The 25,001-nt window shown below is 38.5% G+C and overlaps 1 protein-coding gene across 9 annotated transcripts in view; it reads left to right on the top strand.

Moving 5' to 3' along the window:
• The window catches only part of LOC126920943 (GTPase-activating protein CdGAPr), a 37,799-nt gene extending 14,789 nt beyond the window's left edge, over positions 1-23,010 (top strand). For 4 of the 9 annotated variants that reach the window (XM_050731970.1, XM_050731964.1, XM_050731965.1 and 1 more), the window contains 6 exons: positions 11,362-11,499; positions 12,089-12,493; positions 12,826-13,156; positions 13,444-13,777; positions 14,103-15,024; positions 15,129-23,010. In XM_050731970.1, the coding sequence (XP_050587927.1) occupies positions 11,419-11,499; positions 12,089-12,493; positions 12,826-13,156; positions 13,444-13,777; positions 14,103-15,024; positions 15,129-17,666 (4,611 nt within the window). In that variant the 5' untranslated portion in view covers positions 11,362-11,418 and the 3' untranslated portion in view covers positions 17,667-23,010. The other 5 variants (XM_050731969.1, XM_050731968.1, XM_050731967.1 and 2 more) reach the window with 5 other exon arrangements.
• The last annotated feature ends 1,991 nt before the right edge of the window (positions 23,011-25,001 follow it).

Raw genomic sequence — 25,001 nt, 5'->3', positions numbered from 1 at the left:
GGTTCCATGGAAACTGAGCTGAAGCGAGACGAAGATTGCCAAGAGCGAGGGGTATTCGGTACGGGCAAACAGAAACTTCGCGCAAAGGCTAATAAAGCTCGGGCTAGTTTGTTGGACGAGCGGAAACTTGCATCGCTTCTGTGGGATTCTTGATCGTTGCGTCCGAGAATGTGGATAACGCGTATCGCTATCGATCGTACGTGCGTTTATGTAACGAGATTAAGAAAATAATAAATAGCGGAGTTGATTAGTTTAGCCCGAGATAGGCCCACTTGCTCGCAACCAGATATCTTGCAACTTTTATGTACGTTCGAAGCTCCAACAACGTGACTCCGTTAAACTGCAGATTTTTACGCGTCTGTTTAAAAAACTGTAAGATACAACGATAAAACGCGCGTAACACGCAAAAAGTATATAAGATATTCAAAGCAGAGTACTCTTTTATAATACGCGGTATGAGGATGAAACAGATGTCTGCTTCAGTTTCCTTGGTTGTTTGTAAAAATATAAATTTGTAAATTCGTATCATGTACTTTCGTGTCATATATTCAGGAGCGTTCAGGTACGCGCCAGTGAACCTATCGTATCTGCTCGTAATATTAAAACGTCTCGTATAAAAATAGCGACACGTTTACTCCATTCTATAAGTCGATCGTAAACGTAGCTCTCGTTACAAAAGCCACTTGTACTCGGATGTAAATGTTACGTATTTCCTTATGCATTTATTCGTAGGGATCGCTTAACGCGCTATAAAACGGAAGAGGTTGAAAGACGTTGCGCGACTCTCTTTACCGGAGTCGGAATGCAGACAATAGGGATGGCCTTTGAGTTCCTACAGTCAAAGAAAGGCTATTCCTTGGTCGCGATTATTGATTCGAAAGTATGCCGGCGACGAAGAAAAGGGGGAAAAAATAAGGGAGGGGAAAGCGAGAAGCATCGTCATATAGTTTTTCCGAGACGTCGTTCTAACGAAGATGGGCGCGGTTCGAGCCGCGTTTCTACGCAGCTTTCGCAGATTGAATCCCAGCACTTAGGCTCTGACTCATTCTACGGCCTGCTTGGATAGGGTTTCTTGCGGAATTCCGGAACACCACCCTGCTGTCGCGACGAAATTACACGTGCCGCTCTTCACTCTGCATTTTCGTTTCTCCTACGGTATATCTTTTTGTTATTGTGATCCGAGATGTTCCATGGATTATTTGAATAACAAAAATAAAAAAAGAAAAAGAGAGAAAAAAAAATCACAATTTAAGTGTTAGTAATTCAACACCATTTAAGTATGCGAGTCAATGCCATCGTGGTAAACGCTGTGGGAGTATTTCGCATTCAGGCCAACTTAAACTGTCGTAATTAATGCTCATTATCATCGATTAGTAGATTGCGCATAAGCAGATATCAAAGAAAGAAGAAAGATGTGGTAACTTCTTTCGCATAAAATCTATCTATGATGAAAAAGTAACTTGTTTATCCCATTTATCATACCACGAACAAAGATTAAGGGAACGATCTAATCAAATAATTTAAGTTGATTAAATGGTTGAAATAATTTAAACGACGCTTTGGGTCAAATTGTACGACCGTGCCTATCGACAATAAAACGTTTTCGATTTTGCGGTATTGTATTAGAGACGAAGGTCCAAACTGTGCGCCGATTTCCTTATAAATAATAGAAGAGCTTCGCTACACGCAATGAGATTAGACGTAGCGGGGATTGGTAGGTTAAAACGATTCAGTGACCCGGACGATTCTTTACACAGTGTCCTTAGCTGTCTTTATATCTTCGCTGCGGCTAAATTATTCGTTGCATCGTCGCGAGAGAAAACGTTCGACTTTTTTCCCTCTACATCGAATATCGAACACCCCGTTCTCTTTTCTCCTCTGTTTACTGTAAGGAATTGACGTTAGATCGGTATATTCGTTACATTTACTTTTTATTATGCTCACTGTTGAGCGTAGATGGAGAGGATAACGAAGCGCAAAGATATGTAAAAAGGGCGGTAGAGTGGGAAAAAGAATTCGGTTCGATCCTCTCCGGTCGTTTCTCCTCTTTAGGCAGATATCGTATCGAAGTTGCAATTTTCCTATCCCGAATCCCCGTTGGCTTTGTCCTAGTTTCATCCTCAAGGTTGTCATTATTATTGCTCGATCGGATGTGTTACTTCGAACGACCCACTTTTTCCTCAAAACTATTATTTCCATTGGGCTTTATTGTACGAACGTATCAAAAAAGCCGAAGGCGGTTGCCTTTTAGCATTGACGATATACGACGTATAGATCGTCCCTCCTTTTTCGCTCCAGGAAGTTCTTTCGCAGTCGATTCCATTGATGCCTCAATGATACGAGGATATGATTGATTTTCTGACGCCCAGACCGATCAACCTTTATTCTTCGTTAATTTTTTAATTTTATCACGTAAGTATACGATTAATATTCAGTTGTGATGATCTTTTGACATTGATACTATGGCCCGACACTGACGCCATGCATGTTAACCGCTAGCGCGTAATATACATATTTATTTATTTCTTTAATTACTTATCACTCCGTTTTGATTTTCACTTTCTAAATATTCGAATTTCTCTGAGACCTTCACTCTGTCCAAACGCTATTTAGGGGCTGAATCTCGAAAAACGCTGAAACCCGAGTTTATTTATATTTAACGAACAATTCGAATGCTCCTTCGAATTTTCATCTTCGTAAGGGTTGAACTTCGAAAAAGGCTGAAACACATGTTCCTTAATTTCAGCAACTCCTGACGTATGGATATCCTAGAAAAATAAATGCTACCCCGTTTTTAACTCTTTAGGGTTCGTATTTCCCAAAATCCTTCCTTACATCGTGTCTGTGTCATAAAAGAAGTGTACCGCCCAAATTTCACGTTTCCAGATACAGCGGTTTGGGCTGGGCGTTGATGAGTGAATCGGTCACTTGCGCATTTTGCGCTTGTACATAGATACGAATATATCTATTATATGTATATATATATTATATCTATTTTCAAATTATAAATATAACAAAAATTATGTTACGCAAGAGTTACGCTGGAAATTAGATCGATCGTTAAAGCGTCGACGGAAATTTCATTAAATATAAAATATCGATAAAGATTAGAGCAGCGAATGAGGTATGAAGGAGGAAACGTACTTTCTTCGGTACCGATGAATAATCGAGTTCCATTAAGCTTGAATTACTGGGATGAGTACGATGATCGCAAACTAGGTAAGATGTACGCCGATTTATGCTTGATCAAGCTGCTTTCGGATAGAGTCGTAGCACGTACGTAGCTACAGGGAAGAAAGATAACGTCGTTCGCACAAACTACCGGTGTTTTTCGTGGCAAATGAATACCGATGGTAACGCGCGAATGATCACGTGATGAAAGTAATCGGCTATTCCAGTCGCCTAACGTTGCGTGAAGAAAATAGAAAGTTCCCCTGGAGGATGCGTTTCAAGAAACATATTACGCTATTTGAAAACCACTTTATTACGATATCAGAAAGTTATCACCTGTCTGATCGAGTTATTCCCTTAATTTTCGCTCTGTCAAATTCGACGCAATCGTCAATTTCGCCGCTTCTTTCTAGTATCGAGTGGCAATCGTAACGATAAAACGTTTCCTAACGAAACAGATGAACATGTACATTTTATAAACTATACGATTGACCGAACTACGATTAATAAAATTGTGAAAAAGGAGATTATACGAATTTATAACCCGTTAACTCTATATTTCTCAACAATTGGATATTATTCTTGCGCTTCTCGCAACGAGAATATTCATCACGCTAAATATCTCGTTGCTTTTATGTAGCAGCTTCAAAAATCTTTCGTACAACGCGCATAAGATGTTCGTAAATGATCTCTACGAGTATTCCAATATCGAGTTACTGCAACGTGTACGTTTAACGAATCCGCACTATCGCACCAGCGTAGCTCGACTCGACCGTCTCTCCCTCGTTAAATACATCACAGCAATTGTTCGAAAATGCCCAATTTCTTATCCCATCACCGTACACTAGTTTGCCTAAGAACACCAATAATCTTCCGTACGTATCTCCATTCGGAATCGTAAATCATGCGCGGCAGCAACTACGTCGTCTCGCGCGAAGAAGGGGCATGAGAGAAGATGAGAGAGGAGAGTTGCGCGATCGCAGGGTCGCGCACGGCTCCTCGGGATCCTTGGTGTCCCTGTGTGCGATGCGGAGGCTGGCTGGTGACTCCGTGACCCAGTTTCCCCCGTCCCCTCGACGTCGACCAAGCACTTGGGATTCGTACGCGAGCATGGAATCGAGGCAGCTGGAGTCGCGGTGGCTAAAACCCTCGTCGCGTTCCTCCGCGGTCGCGTTCGACCGCTTACCACGACGTCATCGTCGACGATCGCGTCGTCCTTCGGCCGTGCCACCGCCGCCACCAGCCGAGCCGCCAATCGTTCCCACCTCCGCGTCGACTCGCCGCTCTGTTCGACGAACACACAACGAGAGAGACGCCGCTGTGCCGTCCGACAGGCCTCGTCCCGACGTCTCGTCGAACGTTCACGTTCGTGCTGGCTCGCGACGCTATGCGTCGCGTCTTCCTCGCCAGCTGTGCCAGCTGTTCCAGCCGTCTCGAGGTAGTTTTTCCGTCTCGTCGACCAAATCGTCTCTCGTTCCACGTCCACCGACCTCTCTCTCTCGTCGGCTTCTCGACAGGCGATCGAGACGGTTATCCATTCTAAAGTTATCTATTCCGAAGACGGTTTCCTATTGCAAACAAAGGTTATCTGTTTTCGAGGACAGTTTATTGACACAAAGAGGATTTTCTATGGAGGTTGTTTAAAACACGTGCTGAATTTTTCACGAGATGAAGGAGCGTGAAATATAAGCAACACTGTGCCGATTATTTCCATGGATAGCAGACCGATAGATGGTCGACAAGATTTCCGATGTGTTTGAGGATCTCGTATCGGTTTATCGAAATTTTCTTGGGCAGCGTTCAGGTAGTGTCTCTAATTTTCCATCGTTTCTTATACCGCTTTCTTTAGTTCGTATTTCTTTGTTTCCTTTGTTATATCGTGGTTGAGATTCTCTGTACCTTGTATATTGACGAAGTATGTAAACCTTTCCACCGCACGATACACCTGACAATATTATCCTGTGATTTCCATCATGAAGTTTATCTAACATTTTGGTTAACCGATCTTTTCGCTTGGTTTTATCGTTCAACGACGAATTTACGTTCCAATAATCGATCTTTCCATTTGGTTTGGCTCGTTGTTTGTCCCTTATAACTCGAATTAATTTGCTTGATCGTGTCAATATTAGCCGAGATCCTGCGGTTTTCAAGGATGAGTTTGTTTGTTTATTTGCTTTTTTCCCTTTTTTAATGATCCATCTTTCCGTTCAGTTTTATCATTCCAGAACGAGTTTATCATGTAATAATTGATTTTTCGGTCTGCGATCTGATTATTATCGTTATTATAGTAATGATCGAAATATATGATTATTTTGTTTACTCGTATATAATAAAATATTGCTTTTGTACAGGCACGTTTAATGGACTCGTCCTGTGCGGCTGTCCTTGTTACGTTTCTGCCCCATTTGGGTTGTCCTGATTCATAGATAATCGAATCACGACGCTCTCTGCTCTAACTTTCTTTACCCGTTCCCCGCATGGCCTAATAATTTCTCTGATAGCGTTTCCCTCGAAGAACGTCAAACGGCCTTGCCTTCTCGTTTTTATAGCCACTAATCAACCTTGAATTTCATCGGACATCATGTTCATCTTTCATCTTTTGCTTCCAGCCTGTTGAGAATGTTGTTCATCCAAGACTTTATCACATGGTTCGATAGTATGTATTAATTAATATAAAATAGACTCTGCATCTAATAATGTACCTTTGATTTTAAATAATAATTCAGCTTTACATAATCTGCTCTCTAATCAACCTTCCATCCACTTGACCAACTTTTTTCCACATTCCACTTTTGTTTCCAATCTGTTGATTCTTCTAATCGTTGTTAATCCAGAACTTTCATTTTATTTAGCAATCTCGTATCGAACGATCTGATCCGTTTTCGATCAGATTTCTATTTGATCGAAGAATATTTCCCCTTTAGATATACGTATTCTTTTTTTAGCCTGTCGATGACGTTATCGATCCGAGACTTTGTTTTTTTTCACTTACGGAAGTAGATTACGTATTCGACAATGTATCATCTTGGATTTAGGTAATAATTTTAAATAATCCGATCTGATCGACATTGCGATTGACCAAAGACCTTCTCTACTTTCAGTTCCAGCTTGCTAGGAATCTTATTAATCGAACGCTTTGTTACGTGATACGAAAGTAGATTTTTCTTATCAGATGTATCTTTAGTTCTAAGTAATGATTATTTGTACGTGCAATCTATCCGATCGATTTATCTGAATTTCGTTGCCTTCCAATTCTGTCACTCTTTAATCCTATAGATTTTTTTTACCGTGTATAGAGATCTCTAACAGATAAGATTTATGCTTCGGTTCGCATGGCTTCTAGCGATTGTTTCCATGGACGTTTCCAAATAAATTTTCCCGCGATCCTGCGCTCCAGAGAAATTGGTGACCTCGTACGATTTAACCGCGCATCGATCCCATCCCTACCCTAACCTGTCGTCCCACCTTTTGCCAAACTATTTTCAAATTCCGCATTTCAGTTTCTTCAAAATCCTCCGTCCATGTCTTCTCTTCCGATCGGCCAAGATAATATCGTTAACAGTTTCCTGCATTGATCCTTCTTACGACGAATGTTTATTAGACATTGGATATTTTCTTCGATCCCCTTTTTGTCCTTTCTTCTTTCTTTTTTACAAATCATCCATATACCATCATCCATATATATATATATAGGATGTAAAATTGGAATAAAGACAAAAGAACGTGGGTTAAAGAAAAGAAAACTGCAAGATCGAAATTGCAGCATTAAATTTATTAAATGAAACTCTAGATAATTAAAATGATTTTGCTAATTGTTAGCAAAATTTGATAAGATACCAATAGTAAACTCCATAGATTGCAAGCCATTTGTAATAATAATTATCTTGCTCGATGTAATTGTAACTAACACAACAGAATGGTAAAATTATAAAAAGAAGAACGAGCAAACTACAAGTATCATAGCTGACGTGTTCTTTTTGTTATATGTTTATCGTTAAAGAAATTTAAATATCATTTGCCGCTATCCCAGGCGACTGCGATTATCTCGCGCTATCGAGCACAAATATATCATCCATTTCATTTATTTATGCAGAACGAAATACAAATAATCGTTTAGGGCATATCGCTTATAAATATCTCACCAGATAAGCGTATAAACGCGATCTCACGCCGTTTACTTGTGTAAGAAAAAAGGGAAGAAAGTAAGAGAAGAGATGAAAATACATCTATGCATTTTCAGTAATTTCCCAGCCAATTGAAAAAGTGTGTCAAACAATCGACGAATATACGTTTGTAGCTATTTGTAACTATTTATAAAAAGAGATCGCCGACGAGAGGAACAGCAATATAATAATAGGAAGGGCGGCAAGGAATCGTTAGTTTCGAATCGTACGTTGGATAGTTTCTTTCACGATTTATCGAAGAACATCGCGTATAGCACGATGGAAGTAGAGTAGACGCAGTACGTAGCATTCGTAATGTTTGCTTAATGTTGCCAAAAAGTTCGTTGACCTACTAACAGGGAGGAGAGGAACTGCAGCTGCTTGGATGTTTCGCGTTATAAATTCCTTGATGTTTATCGATCGCAAAACGCGCGCTAATGCCGCTTCCAGCGCTTTTTCTCCTTCGTAGAACGCAATTTTCCAATTTCATTATATTCCAGATCCCTCTGCATCTATCAACGTATCTCGAACGCGTAGGAAATTATGAATCGAATAACGAGCCCCAGAGAACCCATCTCTCGTGTCGCGTTCAATTACGAGTATAGAAATCTTGTGAAAATTTCACTTCGTCGTCGTTATAGAAATCGTATTTTCCTGTCCTTTTCTTTTTTTTCCTTTCCCCGGCGGAGAAAGGATTTCTTTTTGAACGAAACAGCAGTTTCTTCTCTCCTCGTCCTTGAATTTCAATGGAGTTTTCCTCTCTATCGAAAACGATTGTCTAAGCCCGACCGAACGAAGATTGTCGCGATGGGATCTTTGTCTCTTTGAAAGCGTTGAAAGGGATTCGAGAAATTTCAGCGAACGAGAATTCGCGTAACCTACCGATGGCGTTGATAAACATTTCGCAATTTTACGCATAAATCACCGAGTTTACTCGAGGATTGCAAAAAATTGCTTATCGTACGCGTCTCTCCTGTTGTCTTCGTTTACAAACAATGCTCGCCTTAAATGTTAGAATTTTCCGCCTTGGTGAACCACGATTGATACTCGATCGAGCAGAAAAAATTGCAAGTAAAACGTTCGCTTGTATTGCAGCGTATTAAACGATTCGTTAAACGAGCAGATTATAAAACCGAAGAGAAAATGATGGAATGGATATCGATGGATTATGCTCGATCAGGAGTATTCTATATAGATAATACTTGCAATTACAGAGAATTAGAGAGGAACTGTGAGTCGGATTGGCAACAAAATCAGGTTTAAAGAAGCGTAAAGCAGGAGGCAGCGCGGAACGATCGTTTCCCAGCGATTGCCAGATCCAGCAGGGAGAGAACAGTGCTCGACTTATACGTATAGAGAAGCTCTGATGTTTGCCTCGACGTTGCCAAAAAATACAATGACCCAAATAAGACAAGTTGCACTCGTTTGTCGATACTCTCCGCACTGCGATCTCCTTCTCTCTGAAACTGTTTCGTTCAAGTGCACGTACCACCGCATGCTCCATAAAACGACACAGATACTTATTCCATTCAAGGAAACGAAAGAGAGAGAGAGAAAAAAAAAAGAAGAAAAATAAATAACGCAGATCAAACTGTTGCCATAAAAAAATCTACATACATCTTGTTCCATATAAAATGTTTCCTTCTTTTTTTCATTTTTTGGTTTTATTTTTTACTTTTGTTTTTCCTTCCTGTTGTTATTCATAGTCGTATATTCTATTGGAGGAGGAGAAAAGAAGAAGATCGAAATGTCACCATACAAAAATCTGTATTTCTTTTTTCCTCTCAACATTCTATTATTATTATTATTCTGTTGGCACGTGAGTCTTCTTTTTCTAATTATTTCCCTTTGTTTCTTTCGATCGTTCGAACAGAACATCCTGATAAAGGTACCGTTTCTACTTCTTTCTTTTTAATTATAAAGAAACAATTTTAATACACACAATTCTAATGTACACGTAATATTCTCATCTGTGAAGCGTATAAGAATTTCAACTCAAACAGTTGGCGATTAGCAATTGAATTATTCTATGAGAAATTCCATGCTTACAGAGGTAAAGTTACTGAAACGATTTGACGAAATGCGTTGAAATCGACAGAGGAATTTTGAAAAGCGTCGTCGATTTTTGTTATCGAATGGTATTGGTAGGTTGAAACCAGTTGGTGACCAACGAGACGTAAACTCGTCGAACAAACGAAATAATTGATAGCGCTCTTATAATTGAAAGCCTACTCTACCACTTCTCTCGGCGGTTAAAGAGGAAGTCCCTTGTACCCTTCGTTGAAAGTCTTGGCTCGACTTCCGATTTTTCCTCGCGTTTCGAAAGCTTCATATAACATAATTTACTTGGAACAAGTGCCGCGCTTAATATCTATCTTCTTAAATCTGATCGATCTTATCGGAATATTTTAACATCTATTTCATTTAATATGGTATCTGTAAAAATGTTGGAATTTCTAGTATTTAAGATGTAATTCGATGTAGTAATTAGATTATACTGGCAGTAGATAGTGATTTCATGGAAATGAAACATTCCTCGAGAGCAGCAGTATCTGCTTATTCGATCTTAAAATTGCTTGAAAGTTTCCTGTAATTAAGCATTACGGCGATCAGACAAGTTTCTGATCTGTTCACCGGGCAAATTCTATGTAATTCTGAAAGCGTTAATTGCAACTAACACGTCCGTAATCGCGTTGTTAAAGAGTCACGTAAATCAAGCTACATACTCGCGTAACAGCGATTCGAAAAGTTGCGCGTGTAAGCTTTATCACGATTGAATATTTGAAAGAGAATTTTTTTCATGAAATTTGAACATTCAAGGACCTAGCAAGCGGAAAATTTGTTCAATCGATAAACTGGAAAATTCGTAAGTTAAACAGTCGTAAGATTTGGAACTCGGTAAATTAACGATTTATCTCGTAGCTGGTAATTGGAAAATTTACACGGTCTAACCATATTGGGAAAAGCTTGTTCGTTAGCTCGTAAATAAGTGAGTTTCCCATTTACGAGGGCACCGTGTACCACGTTTGGGTTATCGATTGGGATGGCGAAATTTGGCACCTACTTAGGACACACCCGGAACGATGATTTAATAAAACGATACCATTACCGAGCCATTAAACCTGATATTTACCAAAGAATTTGGCCTACCCACGGGACAAAATTTGAACCAAATCGGTGAACCGATGTCGTGTTCTCCCCTCGTTAGTTATCTTCTCGACACACGATGATTCATCTTTAACCGTCTTCCTTCAATTGCCTTCACAGACTGCCTCCATATTCTGCTAACGTTGAACGCAATGCAGCGAAACTCGTTTAAACCGTTCGTACTTACATAATAAGTTTATTCGAATAACTCGGTGTCACGGTTCTCATTTCTCAGTAGCAACGGCATATTATTTTTGACATTACGCTGAGAAAATATTTTGCCACCGTTGCTTTGGCACAAATCTTGCCTTTGTGTAATTTTAGAAAATTTTCTCTCTCTCTGTCTCTCCTTTCTCTCCCTCTTTTTCTTTCGTAATATAAATTAGGTTAAATATATAATAGAGTTATTTACGTCGTGCAGCGTAGTGATTTGTCAGTAAATAATGCGTACTTTTTGTGAAATCAATTCCAATGACACTTTGCTTTAAACTACTTTTTATATACGTACAGTGGTCGATGAAAATATCTGAAAATTCGTCGAAACATTTTTTGAATATATCACGCGCATAGTTTCACATATTTATTATATATAACAAAATGTTTACGCTAGTTGCCCGTGCATTTTCGTGGATCGCTGTACAAACGTTAAGTACAATATACGTTAACGCATTGAGACGTAGGATTTTACAGAATTTTTGTAGAAGTTTCCTTCTTCGAGATCTTGGCGAAGTTTCAAAGAAACCTAGAAAACGTTTGTTTCACAAATTCTGCTTGATTTTTGATGTATTTATCTTAATTACTGTTGACCTTCAGTGCGTTAAAAGACACAGTATGATTGCGAGAATCGATAGAAAATCGTAAAAATTTTTATTGAACGCAGGGATTAGGATGTAATCGAACGGACGATTTCAGTACACCAGTCAGTTCTGGCAGCAACATGAGCAGTATAGCACGGTTTCCAAAGTTGGACGAGTGTGCCCACTTTCATTACGAACATGTTGAACTCAGTTCCTTGGAGGTCAGTTACATTCGAATTAACCTTAAGCTATTCAATTCCATCCTCCAATCTTGGCCAAATTTTCATTTAAAAATATTATCTCCTTACCTGAACTTCTAACTAAAACTGTTAATCATTACGTATATCATAGACAGTTTTAATGTACTCATTCCATAAGAATTATTCAAGATATAAATATAAATACATATTTATTTATAAATATATACATTTATATTTTGAATAATTCTTAAGCATTGAGTACATTAAAATACCCAAGTTCTTTGTTTATCAATCCTTACGTTTAGTCAACTCTCTTTCAATATTTTAAAGATCCCATTTTTTCTTCTTCACATTCGATTAACTATGCTTATTCTATAAAAAATTCAATGTATCGTTATTTACTGAATATTAAATGTCTTCAACTGTTATAATCAGTCATACGTTCTACAAAAGAGATAATGATATTCGTCTGGTATCGATGAAGGGCCAAAAAAAGAAAGAAATAAAAAAGAAAGAAAAAGAAGAAACGGCGGATTCAAAAGACACGGCACGCGTGTTTTTCAGATCCGTCGTCTAAATAAGACTAAATAGTTATACGTTGGTTTTGCAGGTTTCGCTTAGCGAAGGTACCAATGATTCCGACAGCTACGCGGTCAGAGTAACATCCGGGGACGCATGCTGGACGCTGCAACGATCTTATGATAATTTTGTTATGTTTGACAAGCAATTGCATCGCTGCATATTTGACAGGAAGTTCTCTTCCTTAACAAAGCTTCCAGATACACGGCCAAAGAACACCTGTGATATACTGAGGGACTATTTGAATAGGTTCTCGCAGTTAAATCACGAAGGCCTAAATTGCGGTCCTGTGTTAAATTGGTTGCAGCTAGATAATAGAGGAAGAAGAATCCTCGTGCCAGAGTCAGATTCATGTCCCATTAATACTCCCGCAGTAGCCGCGGCTTATGCAGTTAGACCTTACGTGGCTCAGGCACCGGATGAAATCTCCTTTCAGGTATTATTTCAACTTGATAAAAAAATTACAATATATACTAGTAAGTAGACCGCGGATCGTTATTCATTTGTGAGAAACTGTTAAGTATAAAAATACACAGAACGTTCATAATAGGCAAAAATATATAAAATACGCAAAGTAGAGTGGCTGTTGTAATATTTCAGAAATTTGATGAATCTCTGGTTAGCATCTGATTTAGAAATGAAAGATGATCGTGACAGAGTGTAATATTAAATTGCATGATCCAATAGTACGAGTTTGAATAGTAAAAAGAAAAAGAAAATTATATAACAAGTTGATAAATTTAATGTGAAAATATTGATGATTTTCAGGTTGGAGACATGATTTCTGTAATAGATATGCCTCCTCCAGGGGAAAGTACTTGGTGGCGTGGGAAGCACGGATTTGCAGTCGGTTTTTTCCCAGCCGAATGTGTGGCTGTGATCGGGGATAAAGTACCACGGCATCTGACCGTGTCAACGACAGTTAGATCAAAGTTACCCGTGAAACCGGTGCTTAGAAAGCACGGAAAGCTAATCGCCTTTTTCAGATCGTTCATATTGAATAGACCGTCTAGGAGACGATTAAAGCAGTCAGGAATCCTGAAAGAACGTGTATTTGGTTGTGATTTAGGGGAACATCTTTTAAATTCTGGTCAAGATGGTATATATACACAAATATTTTATATTGAGATTGATATACAATAGCTCATGAATGTAATTACTATATGCATTTTCAAATTGCTTAAAAAATTTATGTATTTATATAATCGTGATAGTCAGATCTAATTAAAGCGATAATGAGATATCAAAATATCTTTCATAACGCACAAAGTATATACGTGTATATAAAAGTTTCCTATGACAAGTGTTCAAATATTTCCATGAGCCATTGTAAATCACTAATCGTATACGGTTTAACAATTGTACAATGTACCATGTTGTTTATAGTGCCTACCGTTTTAACGTGTTGCGCTGAATTCATCGAGAATCATGGCTTAGTGGACGGTATATATCGTCTAAGCGGCGTGACATCGAACATTCAGAGATTACGAAACGCGTTCGACGAGGATCGTGTTCCTGCATTGCATTCCGATGAAAGTATTTTACAAGATATTCATTCTGTAGCCTCATTGTTGAAAATGTACTTCAGAGAACTACCGAATCCACTCTGTACATACCAGCTTTATTCTACTTTCGTTAGTGCGGTTCAAGCTAACACCGACGCGGAAAGATTAAGGCGGATGAGGGATACCGTTAGAAAATTACCACCACCGCACTACAGGTAACGCACAGGATAAAAAGACCTGGCTTTCCCTTTTCCCTTAGTACGGTACATGTATTTCAAAAGCGATACAACTCAATAAGTTGTCGGGCAAAGCGAAAAATTATGTTTTGGAAGCTCTGCAAGATAATTACTAATGTGAGATACATAATGTTGGTAAAAGAAATAGACTGTAGGAGACAAATATGATTATTGTGATTTTTCATCTTCTTCCTTTAAGATTGGATCATTTTCAACTGTTACAATTTTGAAATACACGTGCAACTTGAAATCATAAATAATTCTAACATTATCTTTATAACACTATATGTATTTTGGATTTCAGAACCTTAGAGTATCTGATGCGTCATTTAGTGAGAGTGGCAGCTCGAGGAGCGGAGACCGGTATGACACCACGTAACGTTGCCATTGTTTGGGCTCCAAACCTTCTAAGATGCAAGGAATTAGAGGTTGGGGGTGTAGCAGCGTTGCAGGGTGTCGGTGTGCAGGCTGTGGTCACAGAGTTTTTAGTCTGTTACGCCGAATTAATTTTCGGAGACGGTCCAGTTGGGCGGCCGAAATCGCTAGCTATTACAACGCCGGCGAGATTGCTTAGTTTGGAAGAGGCTCGAAATCGAAGCTTGAGAGGCGAGCCTGATTACGTGGAAGTGGGCGCTGGTCCAGCCGGGTTACCATTACATTACCATACGGTCATAGAATTACCGCGAAAGAGAAACGGCTCGAAACGTTCACCCTCATTGAATTGGAGAGCTTTATTCGGACGAGGTGGCTTGGGTGCCAGAGGAAAAACAAGACAAGTTGGCACGCCACCTCAAACAGAAACGGTGCCAAGTTCCTTAAACTCCTTACGACGATTAAGACCGGTGAAAAGCGCAGACAGCTTGGACGGTGAGGACAGTTTAGGTCCTCTGCTTGGACCACCACCAGCTAGACCTTGCGGACATAGTCGATCGGTTTCGCATGATTCGTATTTCGATCATTTAGCGGACGCACCGAATACATCGTCGCCGTTGGATCTGTCGGAAATTCAGCTTAATTTCGACTTGGAGGAACGAGAGATGAGAATGTTCTCGGAGGAGGAGAGTGGCGGAGTGGCGTCGGTAGAAGCATCACCAAGACGTCAGAGGACGGAAGGAACACAAAATACCGCTGCCACCGGTGGATCCAAGAGAAAGAGATCGCGATTAGAGGAAAGACTGCAGTGCGACGTTGAGTTGCGCTTCATTGATAGCCAAAGTCCTGATCAGGTAAATGATATTTTACACGTCTTTATATATTTATATATTTCTATAATTTTGTAGATATGGTTGTGATATTGGTGTTGATCGATATATTTAACGCACGTTTACAGGTGATGGTTTCTGCAGATGTTCACAGTATGGATACCCCATCTCCTTTGCCAACACCAGGGTACCTTCCATTATTATCCGAAGCTTCAACCCCACTCACACCCGCCACGCTACATGGAACACCGCATTCTACATCACCTGTACCAGCTAACAGTCCTAGGATAAGTTTTCGAAGTTTCACTTTACCTTTAGAGATCGACGAAGAACAAAGCAACGCGAACAAATTGAACAGAACTAGCGTGTCTTCCGATAAATCATCCGACCCTAGTCATAGGTTATCCGTAAACTTAGAAGGACAGAGTAACGCTAAGTCCTGCGAGAGGATAATGACATACGACAAACATGTAGATTTGTACGATGATAAAGAGTCTTCCAAGGCTCAAAAGACTTCGAAGGAATCGAACCTAGTTGTATCAGACGTAGTCGACCAAGACATGACACCTTGCGATAGGTTAATGTCTCATCCTAGCGAGATAGAATCTAGTAAAGTAACCATGTCTCCGTGTAAAGACGTAGAAAATAGATCGAGCTCCTGTTCCATTGACGATAATAAATCTCACAGTGACAACAGAGACACGTTGGACGTGAGAAAACACGATGCACCGACCAACAAATCGATCGGTTCGCAGCACGATGATGCCATGGCTGGAAATTCAAACGCACACAGAAACGAATTGCCAGGACTGCCACTATCTAACGTTACCGATCTAGATTCTCCGATGTCATACGAGCAGACTATCGAGGACTTGCCCGATTCCGGTTTTGTGATTTGTGATAACTCCGACAAGATATTCACCAACACAGAAACGTCACAGATGATATCGAATACCAACGATTCTGGCGAATGGGTGATAGTCGAGACTACGGGCTCGATCACGACACCGACGAGCGAGTCGAGCAGTTCGAAGGATCCTTTGGAAGGCACCGTGAATAACGCGATCGCGACTGATGCACCGCAACTGAGATCCATGTCCGAGAACGTTTCCAGAACTTCCTTGGATCTCACTATGGGCTCAACAGTAGACACAGATACATCGTGCATCGGTGTCAGTGATTTAACCGAAAGTCCCGTTCTTCCTCAAGAATCTGCCGAGATGACATTTGACGTTGCCGACAACAGAGACCTCGAGGAACACGACGTCACCGCGCAGAGGACTTCTAGAGCTTTCGAGGACCAAACGAGTTTCGGGATGGTCAACTCTGGCAATAATTATTCAAACATCGTTCACTCGCCCATACACGACCAGGATAATGGAAATCAGAAAATTCGCACCGTTAGTATGACGGACATTCGCATGAACCAGAAATCTAGCGAAATGGAGCACGAGATCACCGCCTGCTATTCGCAACTAGACAACACCGGAGCTTTCAACAGGAACGAGAATCCAGCAAAGGAAGAAGCTGTGGTAGAAGAGAAGACCTTCGAAAGCTCTCAACGCTCTTCGAAAAGCCACTCAGACTTCCAACAGAAAGAAATTCGACGTTCTTTGCAGCTACATCAGAAACCACAATTCCAAGCAAACGATCGCCGTTCGTTCTCTAATCAAACAAAGAAGAGCCAGGATCTGGATCTGTCTTTGGCCAATACGGATAATAAGCAACGCAGTCAGAGTCAAAAGCCAGAAAAGTGCCAAAGCTACGAATACGTTTCACCAAAGGAATCAGCTCAGAACAGTCAGCAACACAAGCAGTTTCCTACACGTACTGAGGACCCTTCTAAATGTAACAACGTGAAGAACAGTCAACTGCAAGAGCACATAGAAGTAGTAATACCATCGGAAAATGCTGCCGAGCCCAGTGAGATAGCTCATCCCCCGGAAGGTGCATCCGAGCCAACATCTTTAAACTCATCTTGTACTTTCTCGAATGCATCTTCTCCAGTGGATGATTCTATCGTTCTTCGAGATACGGCCGCTATACTTCAAGAGTTGGCGTTGCAAAGATTATCTGGAGGCATCGTGGGTGACTTGTCTGTTCCTCCGCGAAGAAGATACGAAACAGAGAATAATAAAGATCGAAGAAGCTTCGATTCTGAGATCGGTAGGGAGATAGTTCGTGAAAGAAAGATGAGGCAGGAACTGGATTCTGCTCGAGGAAAATCGGAAGAGCCACCGGTGAATAATACTCAACATCTACCGCCGTGTTTGAGAGCTCGTCACGCAAGAGCGACACGAGCGTCTCTTAGTAGATCGTTAGACGAGGCAAAGTTTAACAAAATGTCGGAGGAAGCTTCTCTACCTGTGAAACAGGCTACGGAGGACGCACAGCACAGTTCCACACCTAACGTTGGAACAGGATCGTCGAACAGTTCCTCGGCTAATTCCGATAAAACGCATCTAAAGAACCTAGGTGGTTTAGACTTGGGCGATCCCCAGTGCAGAGAAAGGATAGAAAAGTACAAAGAAGAGAGAAGAACGTTCTTAAGGGACAAGTACAGATCGGAGAGTTTTCGAGGGATGTTATCGAAGACAGAAGACGATGGGGAGCAGGCGCTTTTAGCTAGGCTAAAACAGAGAGCCACTAGGCCCTCCCTTCATTGATATTAAAGTAATATTTATGGAAGCGTTTTGTCAACTTTTCCCTCCCGCGTTGAATAATTGAATTAATTGTCTTTGCAATCGCGTCATGATCAGATATGATGTATTCTAGTGAACTGTTCGTTGTAACGATCATTGCGTCTAACCCTTTGCTCTCAACGTTTGTTCGAACTTTTCTGATGTACGTTTTGTCCTTTTTATTTGTTTTTTTTTTTTTAGATTCCTGTGTTAAATATGGATACTATAGGACAAGAGTATGATAAGCTAAATTTTTTTTTTTTTTTTACAGAGAAACAGGTTTTAAGATCTAATACGTTGTTAATCAATCTCGCGTTGTCGGAATTGTGTTTTTATTTGTTTTGAGGCTTTTCTGGTCAAAAGTTTTTAAAATTCTAAAAATTAATACTCGTTATAATATTGAAATATTATGCGAATATCGGAGATATTGAAATATCGTTTGTCTTAAGAATTTCGCCTCTTAGAAGCCATCTGATCAACTCTATCTTTTAAACGACACCAAAAACACCAAGATAAATTTAAGAAATGGCTTCTGCAGTACCATTGTTTTCTGTTATTTTTTCATTTATGGAGTTAACCAATATGACTTCTGAACGACTCGATCATACTTATGCTGAACGATTCAGCAGTTATTAAAAGACTCATCTTTGGACCTAAACAGGCTTTCAGGCTGTTTCCATTTTTAATTGTCTCATTCATTGTAAAATCCTCCTATTTAAGCGCGAAGTAATACCAAAACTAGCAAAGATGAGACATGTGCTTATCATTGCTTTCTCCTGATTTCCATACGAGAACAAGTATTTAATTTTAGTTTGAGTAATTGTTCTATACGAGAGGAAGCGAATCTCAGTATTTTATATACGTTCACCGTAAGTGGTAGGAAATCGACTAAATTGTAATTTTAAATGGAGAAATCGATGGTCCAATTTCAATGAACGTATGTACGATCAAATTTTCGATGCTAAATACGTGTAGCAACACGCAGCGAACATTATTGGACGTTCTGCCATGTTTTCTTTTCCTTTTTTAAAGTATTATCGTATGCGTTTAATTATTAATATAGAAATTTGTTTAAGAGGCGCTGTATTAATGTTCTTATGCGTCCTAGATTAGTCGAGCGTGAAGGGTTAAAGGCGTGAAATTTAACGAAGTCGATTAAACACGAGTGATAGAACGAAAAAAAAGAAGACGGTCTGACGATCGACGCTTTTAAAAAATGAAGTCAACGGGGAACGTTCGTCTCTTTTCTTTTTTTTTTTTTTTTTTTTTTTTTTTTGTAAATCGCTGTTGTTAACAGAACAGTTCGATGATATACGAGTGTAACTTGTATCTTTTAATTTATTATTATAATCGATACTATATATACATATATATTATTAGAATTATTTCTGTTATTGTTAACGCGTCGTGTAAGAAATCATTTCTCCCATTATTGTTATCGCTCCCAAAGATGCCCCCTTTATTAAAGCTTTTCGCGCTGTTCTGTTAATCGAGCCTTTTAATTTAAAACGATATGTACCAGAGTGTGTTGGGTTCGCGGACCGATTTGTTGTCGACCCTTTGCACGCGAAACTGCATTTTTTACGCGGGTTAAGCAAAAGTGTAACTATATAAGCTTGTTTGACAAATTTTATGCAAAGTTAAGTTTCCACGTACGAATTTATATGTATGAATATTCTCTTTGTGATGGTTGAGCTAAAAGAAAAAGAGTTTTCGAGTGACTGAGCGTCTGTAACGCGTAGTGCTTTAACGAGATACTGTTCTCTCGTGTTTTATTGTCATACCGTTCGTTCGAGAGTAACAGTAAAAAGGGAAAAAATTAAAAATGAAAAAAGAAAAAAAGAAAGAAAGAAGAAAAGTAAGAAAGAGAGAAAGAGACGTGAAACGACCAAATTGACAAATTCTATTATAGAAAATAACGGAAATATTCGTTCTCATCTAGATTCGAGGTACGGGTGCAAAGGGATTAATGCTTTTTAGTGGAATCACGTGTCTTCGTATCGATCGGTGTAATTCAGTTACAAGATATGTTAATCAATACGCTTCCCTTTTTCTATAAATTTCGTTGTTGCTCGCTGATCCGTGTATTTTTATACGAGATGCGAAGCGTGCCGCGCTTTAATCACAGCGAGATGACGGCTTGTTTGATGTTCGATAATTGTTCCAGATGTGTGCGTTAATTGTCCGAGCAATCTGTCGCTTCTTACTTTTTTCTCTTTGTTTTTGAATTTGAATTATTCTGTTTGAATTTTTCTTTTGTAAGGACATTGTTAATTCTTTTATTTTATTATCATTTTTAATTATTTTTTTTTTTAAGTTTTACACGTTCGTCACCACGCTAATCGCTTGTCAGGTGTCGCAGAAAGACAGCACGTAGCTAGAGATCTTTAAATATGTTGAACTTTATTAGCGATATATCGATGTCGAAAGAAATTAGAATACTCGTTGATATTCGTGTTCAATTTTACGTTAGAAGCTCTGGTACATTTGATGAATTTGTTGTTTGTACTTTACCGGAGAAGAAAAATTTTTCTTTTATATACATACATATATATATATATATATATATACACACAAACAATTAAAGAACCATCGTATTAAATTAAGTATTCGATATACGCGTTCATATATTTTCTCTCTTTTTTTGTCGTGGACTGGTCCATGGCTTCTATATAGCACCTCCTTTGTATATGCTTTATTATTATTATTATTAATATTATTATTAATATTATTATTACTATTTAGTCGACATGTAATATATTAATTTATACATTCTTTAGTTCGATCGTCAATGTAAAGAAGAGACTAGCTTGAAGCGAAGATTACTGCAGGGCCGACTGTTTCGTTAAAGATGAACAATTTTATTTCACGATTACCATAGGATATTATATAATTCGTTTATCGATAGAGAGTTTCAAGGAGAATAATTTTTTTATATTTATTTTTTCCCCGTTTTTCTTTCGTACTGTAATTTTTACACTTTCAAGGAATTATTGTTCCAGCGTAAACTGACGATCTACTTCTATTACGAATTATTCAGAATCTCAATGCTCGCATTTATCTTCGATCAGCGATTTTTATCTACTTATTACTGCTATAAGTTACTCGTGAGTTTACTATTCACCAAGATCTATCAATAAGCTGGAGAATATTCGTTCTGTAGAGCGGAAGAGCAGCAAACGCGCGAGGATTGTTTAATCTTTCCCCTGAACCCGCGATCTTGCTTCTCTCTTCTCCCAGCAACGAGAATAACCGAAACACCGGAAGAATCATCTTCTGTGACAGCATTTATATTTCATCCGACATCGCCATCGCGAACCAATGAATTAGTACCAAGTCTATAGACCGTCATTTTAACACTGTACATTTCGATCTCTGCCCGAATCAAACCACTTAACATACGTAGCTCAGAGAATCATCCTGTTCTCAATTTGTGATCCTGAAGATGCTCAAAACGAGAGAAGGAAGAAAGAAAAAAGAAAAAAAAAAGAGCCGCTAGCAAAGTTTGCGTACGAATAACGATGAAACCTTTTTTAATCTAATTAATGTTAACATTGCTGGTGTGCGTGTTCCAGGATAGTCCCGATATTTTGCGTATTTTTTTATGCTACGGTGATACAACAAGTAGTATGAAAACGGTTTTTCGCAAACCAAATTGCAAACCAAGCGACGACCAAGCACACATACTTTTACTCGAAACCTTCGAGATACTTAAACCATATTAGTTACAATTTGTATTCGAATGTTTATGAAAAAAAAAGAAAAGAAAAAGAAAAAAAAGAAGAAAAACGAGAGAAAAAGGAGGGAAGAAAGATTGATACTTTATAAGGAGGAAATTTAATAACTTCCGAGAGGACGAAGGATTTTCTTTTTTGATAGATGTTACGATAATAACGGCTATGATAAGAGCGAAAGGAAATTATCGACGGGAGAATGTTGCGTCGATAGGATGCGTTTGAGGGACGAGTCTCGATATTATTCGAACGATAAAAAGTTAGCGATCGAATAGCGGTGATAATAGTCGAAACAGTTGATTATATTCCTCGTCGGATCACTCTTTTTTGCTAGCATTTCTCCTGTTCGATGTACACGTGACTCGCGTTCACAAACTTGTTAAAGCGTTCACGAACTATTAAAAAAAGGAAAAAAAAAGCTATACGAAGTATAAACGTTTCTATAGTGCGTGTCGAAAAAGACTGTAACAATCTGCATTTACAAGAAATTGCAGATTGTTCCAGTAGTATCGTTCGTTATAGTTTTCCATTGTGTTTCTCATTGAATCTAAATGAATTTATAAACGAGCATTGATCATTCGGGGGGCTGTACAAATTCCGAATTTTCAACTTCTCAATTTTCGGATATTTACGGTACTTCAGTTTATTAACAATTGATTACTTGGAAATGCAGCATTACCACTTGACCATATATTAAAGATAAATATTAACGGATAATTGTCGATAATTACTAGAACATCGGATGGTCAGTGCTTGATCCTCTCTGTTTTATCGGTAATCGTTATTTATTGGTTTTAGTTTTAATTGATTTAAAACAAAAACAAACAAAAAGGAAAAAAAAGAAGAAAAGGAAAGAGTCGTGAGCTCGTAAAATCCGTAAAAGATATGCATGCACAAGTAGCTTGTCCCAATGATGAAAATAAGACGAAAACTGTTTAGAGATATATTTAAAAAAAAAAAAACGTGAAATATTTAAAGCGAACTTTAATAGCTGCTTCCCTGGGTACCAAATATAATAGGAAAGGCCTAGTTAGCGATATTTAAAATAATGCCTAAAGTAAATGAAAAAAAAGAGAATGAAAAGCTCGAGAATACATCTATTTACGAGTATACTTCTGCACAATATAATGCGCAATAATGATACATCCGTAGGGTGTATATTTTTAATAATTTGAGATTTTCGCGGTTATACAGGATATAATAGTTATTATAGTCGTAGGATTCTGAGAATGAAAGAGAGAAAAAGATACACGCGCCTACTAGAAATTTAATATTTCCTGTGAGAAACGACGCAAAAGACTAATCCCTCGTAGTCGCAAGAGAAGGAAATAAGGGCTAACAGCAATCTTGTTTTTGAGCGTCGAAGACCCACCGTTCGTTAACCTTGAAAACCATTTTTGTTCCCTCTCACCCTATCCTTCTTCTCTATTTCCCTTCAATTTCTTCTTCTTTCACAACTTTTTAGTTAGTATACTTGTCGTACGACTGTTCTGTTATTAAACGATACTACTGTTTTTGCCTACTACAATTATAATTATAATATATGGAAAATTATATGTAAACAAATATAAATACTATAAATATTGGAGAAATCACGTCGCTCGTATATTTTCACCTGTCTCTAATACTTCCCCTCGATATAAAAATCTAGTTTTTCAATTTATTTTGTTATTTAATTGACAAAAAAGATCGAAGCGTATCATGAAAGTATTCCATTTACAAAAGTACTTTTTCTTTTTAAACATCACTTTACTGCTTCTTAAGTGCTTCGTAATATTCTATCGTACGTAGCTATGGCGATTGTAGAGTACAAAATCATTGGAATTGAATTTATACCTAATTCTACAATTAAAATTCATCTTGTCAAAGATAAACAAACGTGTTTAGGCATTTCTAAGCGGTAGCGGTATCTATATACATTGAATTGAATTAATTAACGCGGATTTATGTAGATGGCAGGACGACTGCGCCAATTGTTGACCACTATCAAAAATCGCGCCAAATTAGTGAACTCGTGATCTCTCATTCCGCCGACTGTTCTTCGTGATCCACTTTAAACTTACAAGAGTTCTTTAGTCTTTAGTTCTTTATCGTATCCTTCTCGGTCGATTCTCGAATCTATTGAACGTCTACCCGATATTCGTCTCGTGATACGAGCAGTGTAGTGTATCCGTCAATTTAATAAGGCATATCCCTGTAGCACACCTTGTCACATTGTCATCGTCGAATAAACTCCTTTTCGAAGCGGTCTAACCTCTTAAAACGGTAAAGAACCTTTGGTCTTTACTTCTTTAAACGCGGTGATAGAGTGGTTGAAAGGTGAGGAGGCACTTGAGCGGTGCCGGAAGAGACGCGAGGACGTACTGAAGGGGTTGGCTGGTCTGCCTTTATGCCGTAACAACGAGGGCCCACTTCATAGGGCAGGAAGCACAAAGGTGAGGACGACTCCGTGACTATCGCTGAATCTTCCATGGTAATTATTTTTAAACACGTCCTGGAGATACGAATCTTTAGTGGCTCTAGCACCGAACGGCCGAGTAAACTTCTCACATCTCCGTTGCCTAACTAAATAACCGGACTAATTAGACCGTAGCCATGCTTTCCAGCACGTTGTCGTCTGTATCACGTTGATAATTATTTTTTTCCTTCCTCTCTTCCAGACGAGAATTTACCCGTGCCATTCTGCCCACTCGTGTTCCCTGTCCGCACGTATGTATCGTTAAAAGTCTGTTACAACAATTAATTATGACAAATGAATCGATAATTAAAGGATTCTGTATGAAAATGATTCTTGTTGAGTTCTCTTAGATTTTTCTGGATACATTTTAATACTCGGACAAGTGAGATTGATAAGAGAGTGGAACTGGTAGCATAAGGAACGATTTTAAGATTTGATTACAATATCTGCGATCCATCGTTGTTTATACCGTAAACAAAGTATTTGATTATTGTTATTTTGTAATATAGTAGAATTCTGTTTACATAAAGTTGTCGCGGTATAAATATATATTTTATATTTTATATGACTGAAATTCATATACATAGGAGCCTAGTTACGGATTCAACTGGTTCACTTAACCTAATATTAACCAATTCTTAGTATAAACTAATACCAAGAGGTTCTTAGTATAAATCGTTCAATTGCAATGAATAAAATTTTCATTTCGCTTCTACATATATGTTTATATTGATAACCATTTTTTTTAAGGTTATATCATATTATTTGCAATTGAAAACTTTGATGAAAATACCTCTTACATACTAAACTTGTCTCTTTAAAACGTGAATTTTATGTTCGTTTTCATTCTTTATTTATTAGAACATAAATATTGCGTTCACTCTTATTTCTATTTTATTTGAAAATGTTTTATTTTTCCCCCCACCAAGATCACTTTAAGATCAATATCTTATTATTCAAAAAACGTGCTTTGGTGAAATATCAGTAATATACAATTTTTCAGCCCCCTCTCTGTGCTGTTTCTTTCACTCTCCTCGAATCTTTCGTTTCCTTTTTATTCATCTCTTCTTCGTCAGTCGTCGCGAAGCTTTCCCCGTTCTGTTACTGGCTCTCCCCAGCAGCACGCTT

This window comes from Bombus affinis, chromosome 10 (assembly GCF_024516045.1).
Source record: "Bombus affinis isolate iyBomAffi1 chromosome 10, iyBomAffi1.2, whole genome shotgun sequence".
NCBI lineage: Eukaryota > Metazoa > Arthropoda > Insecta > Hymenoptera > Apidae > Bombus > Bombus affinis.
Note: the sequence above shows the minus strand (reverse complement) of the source record. Positions and strands in the feature narration are given on the sequence as shown.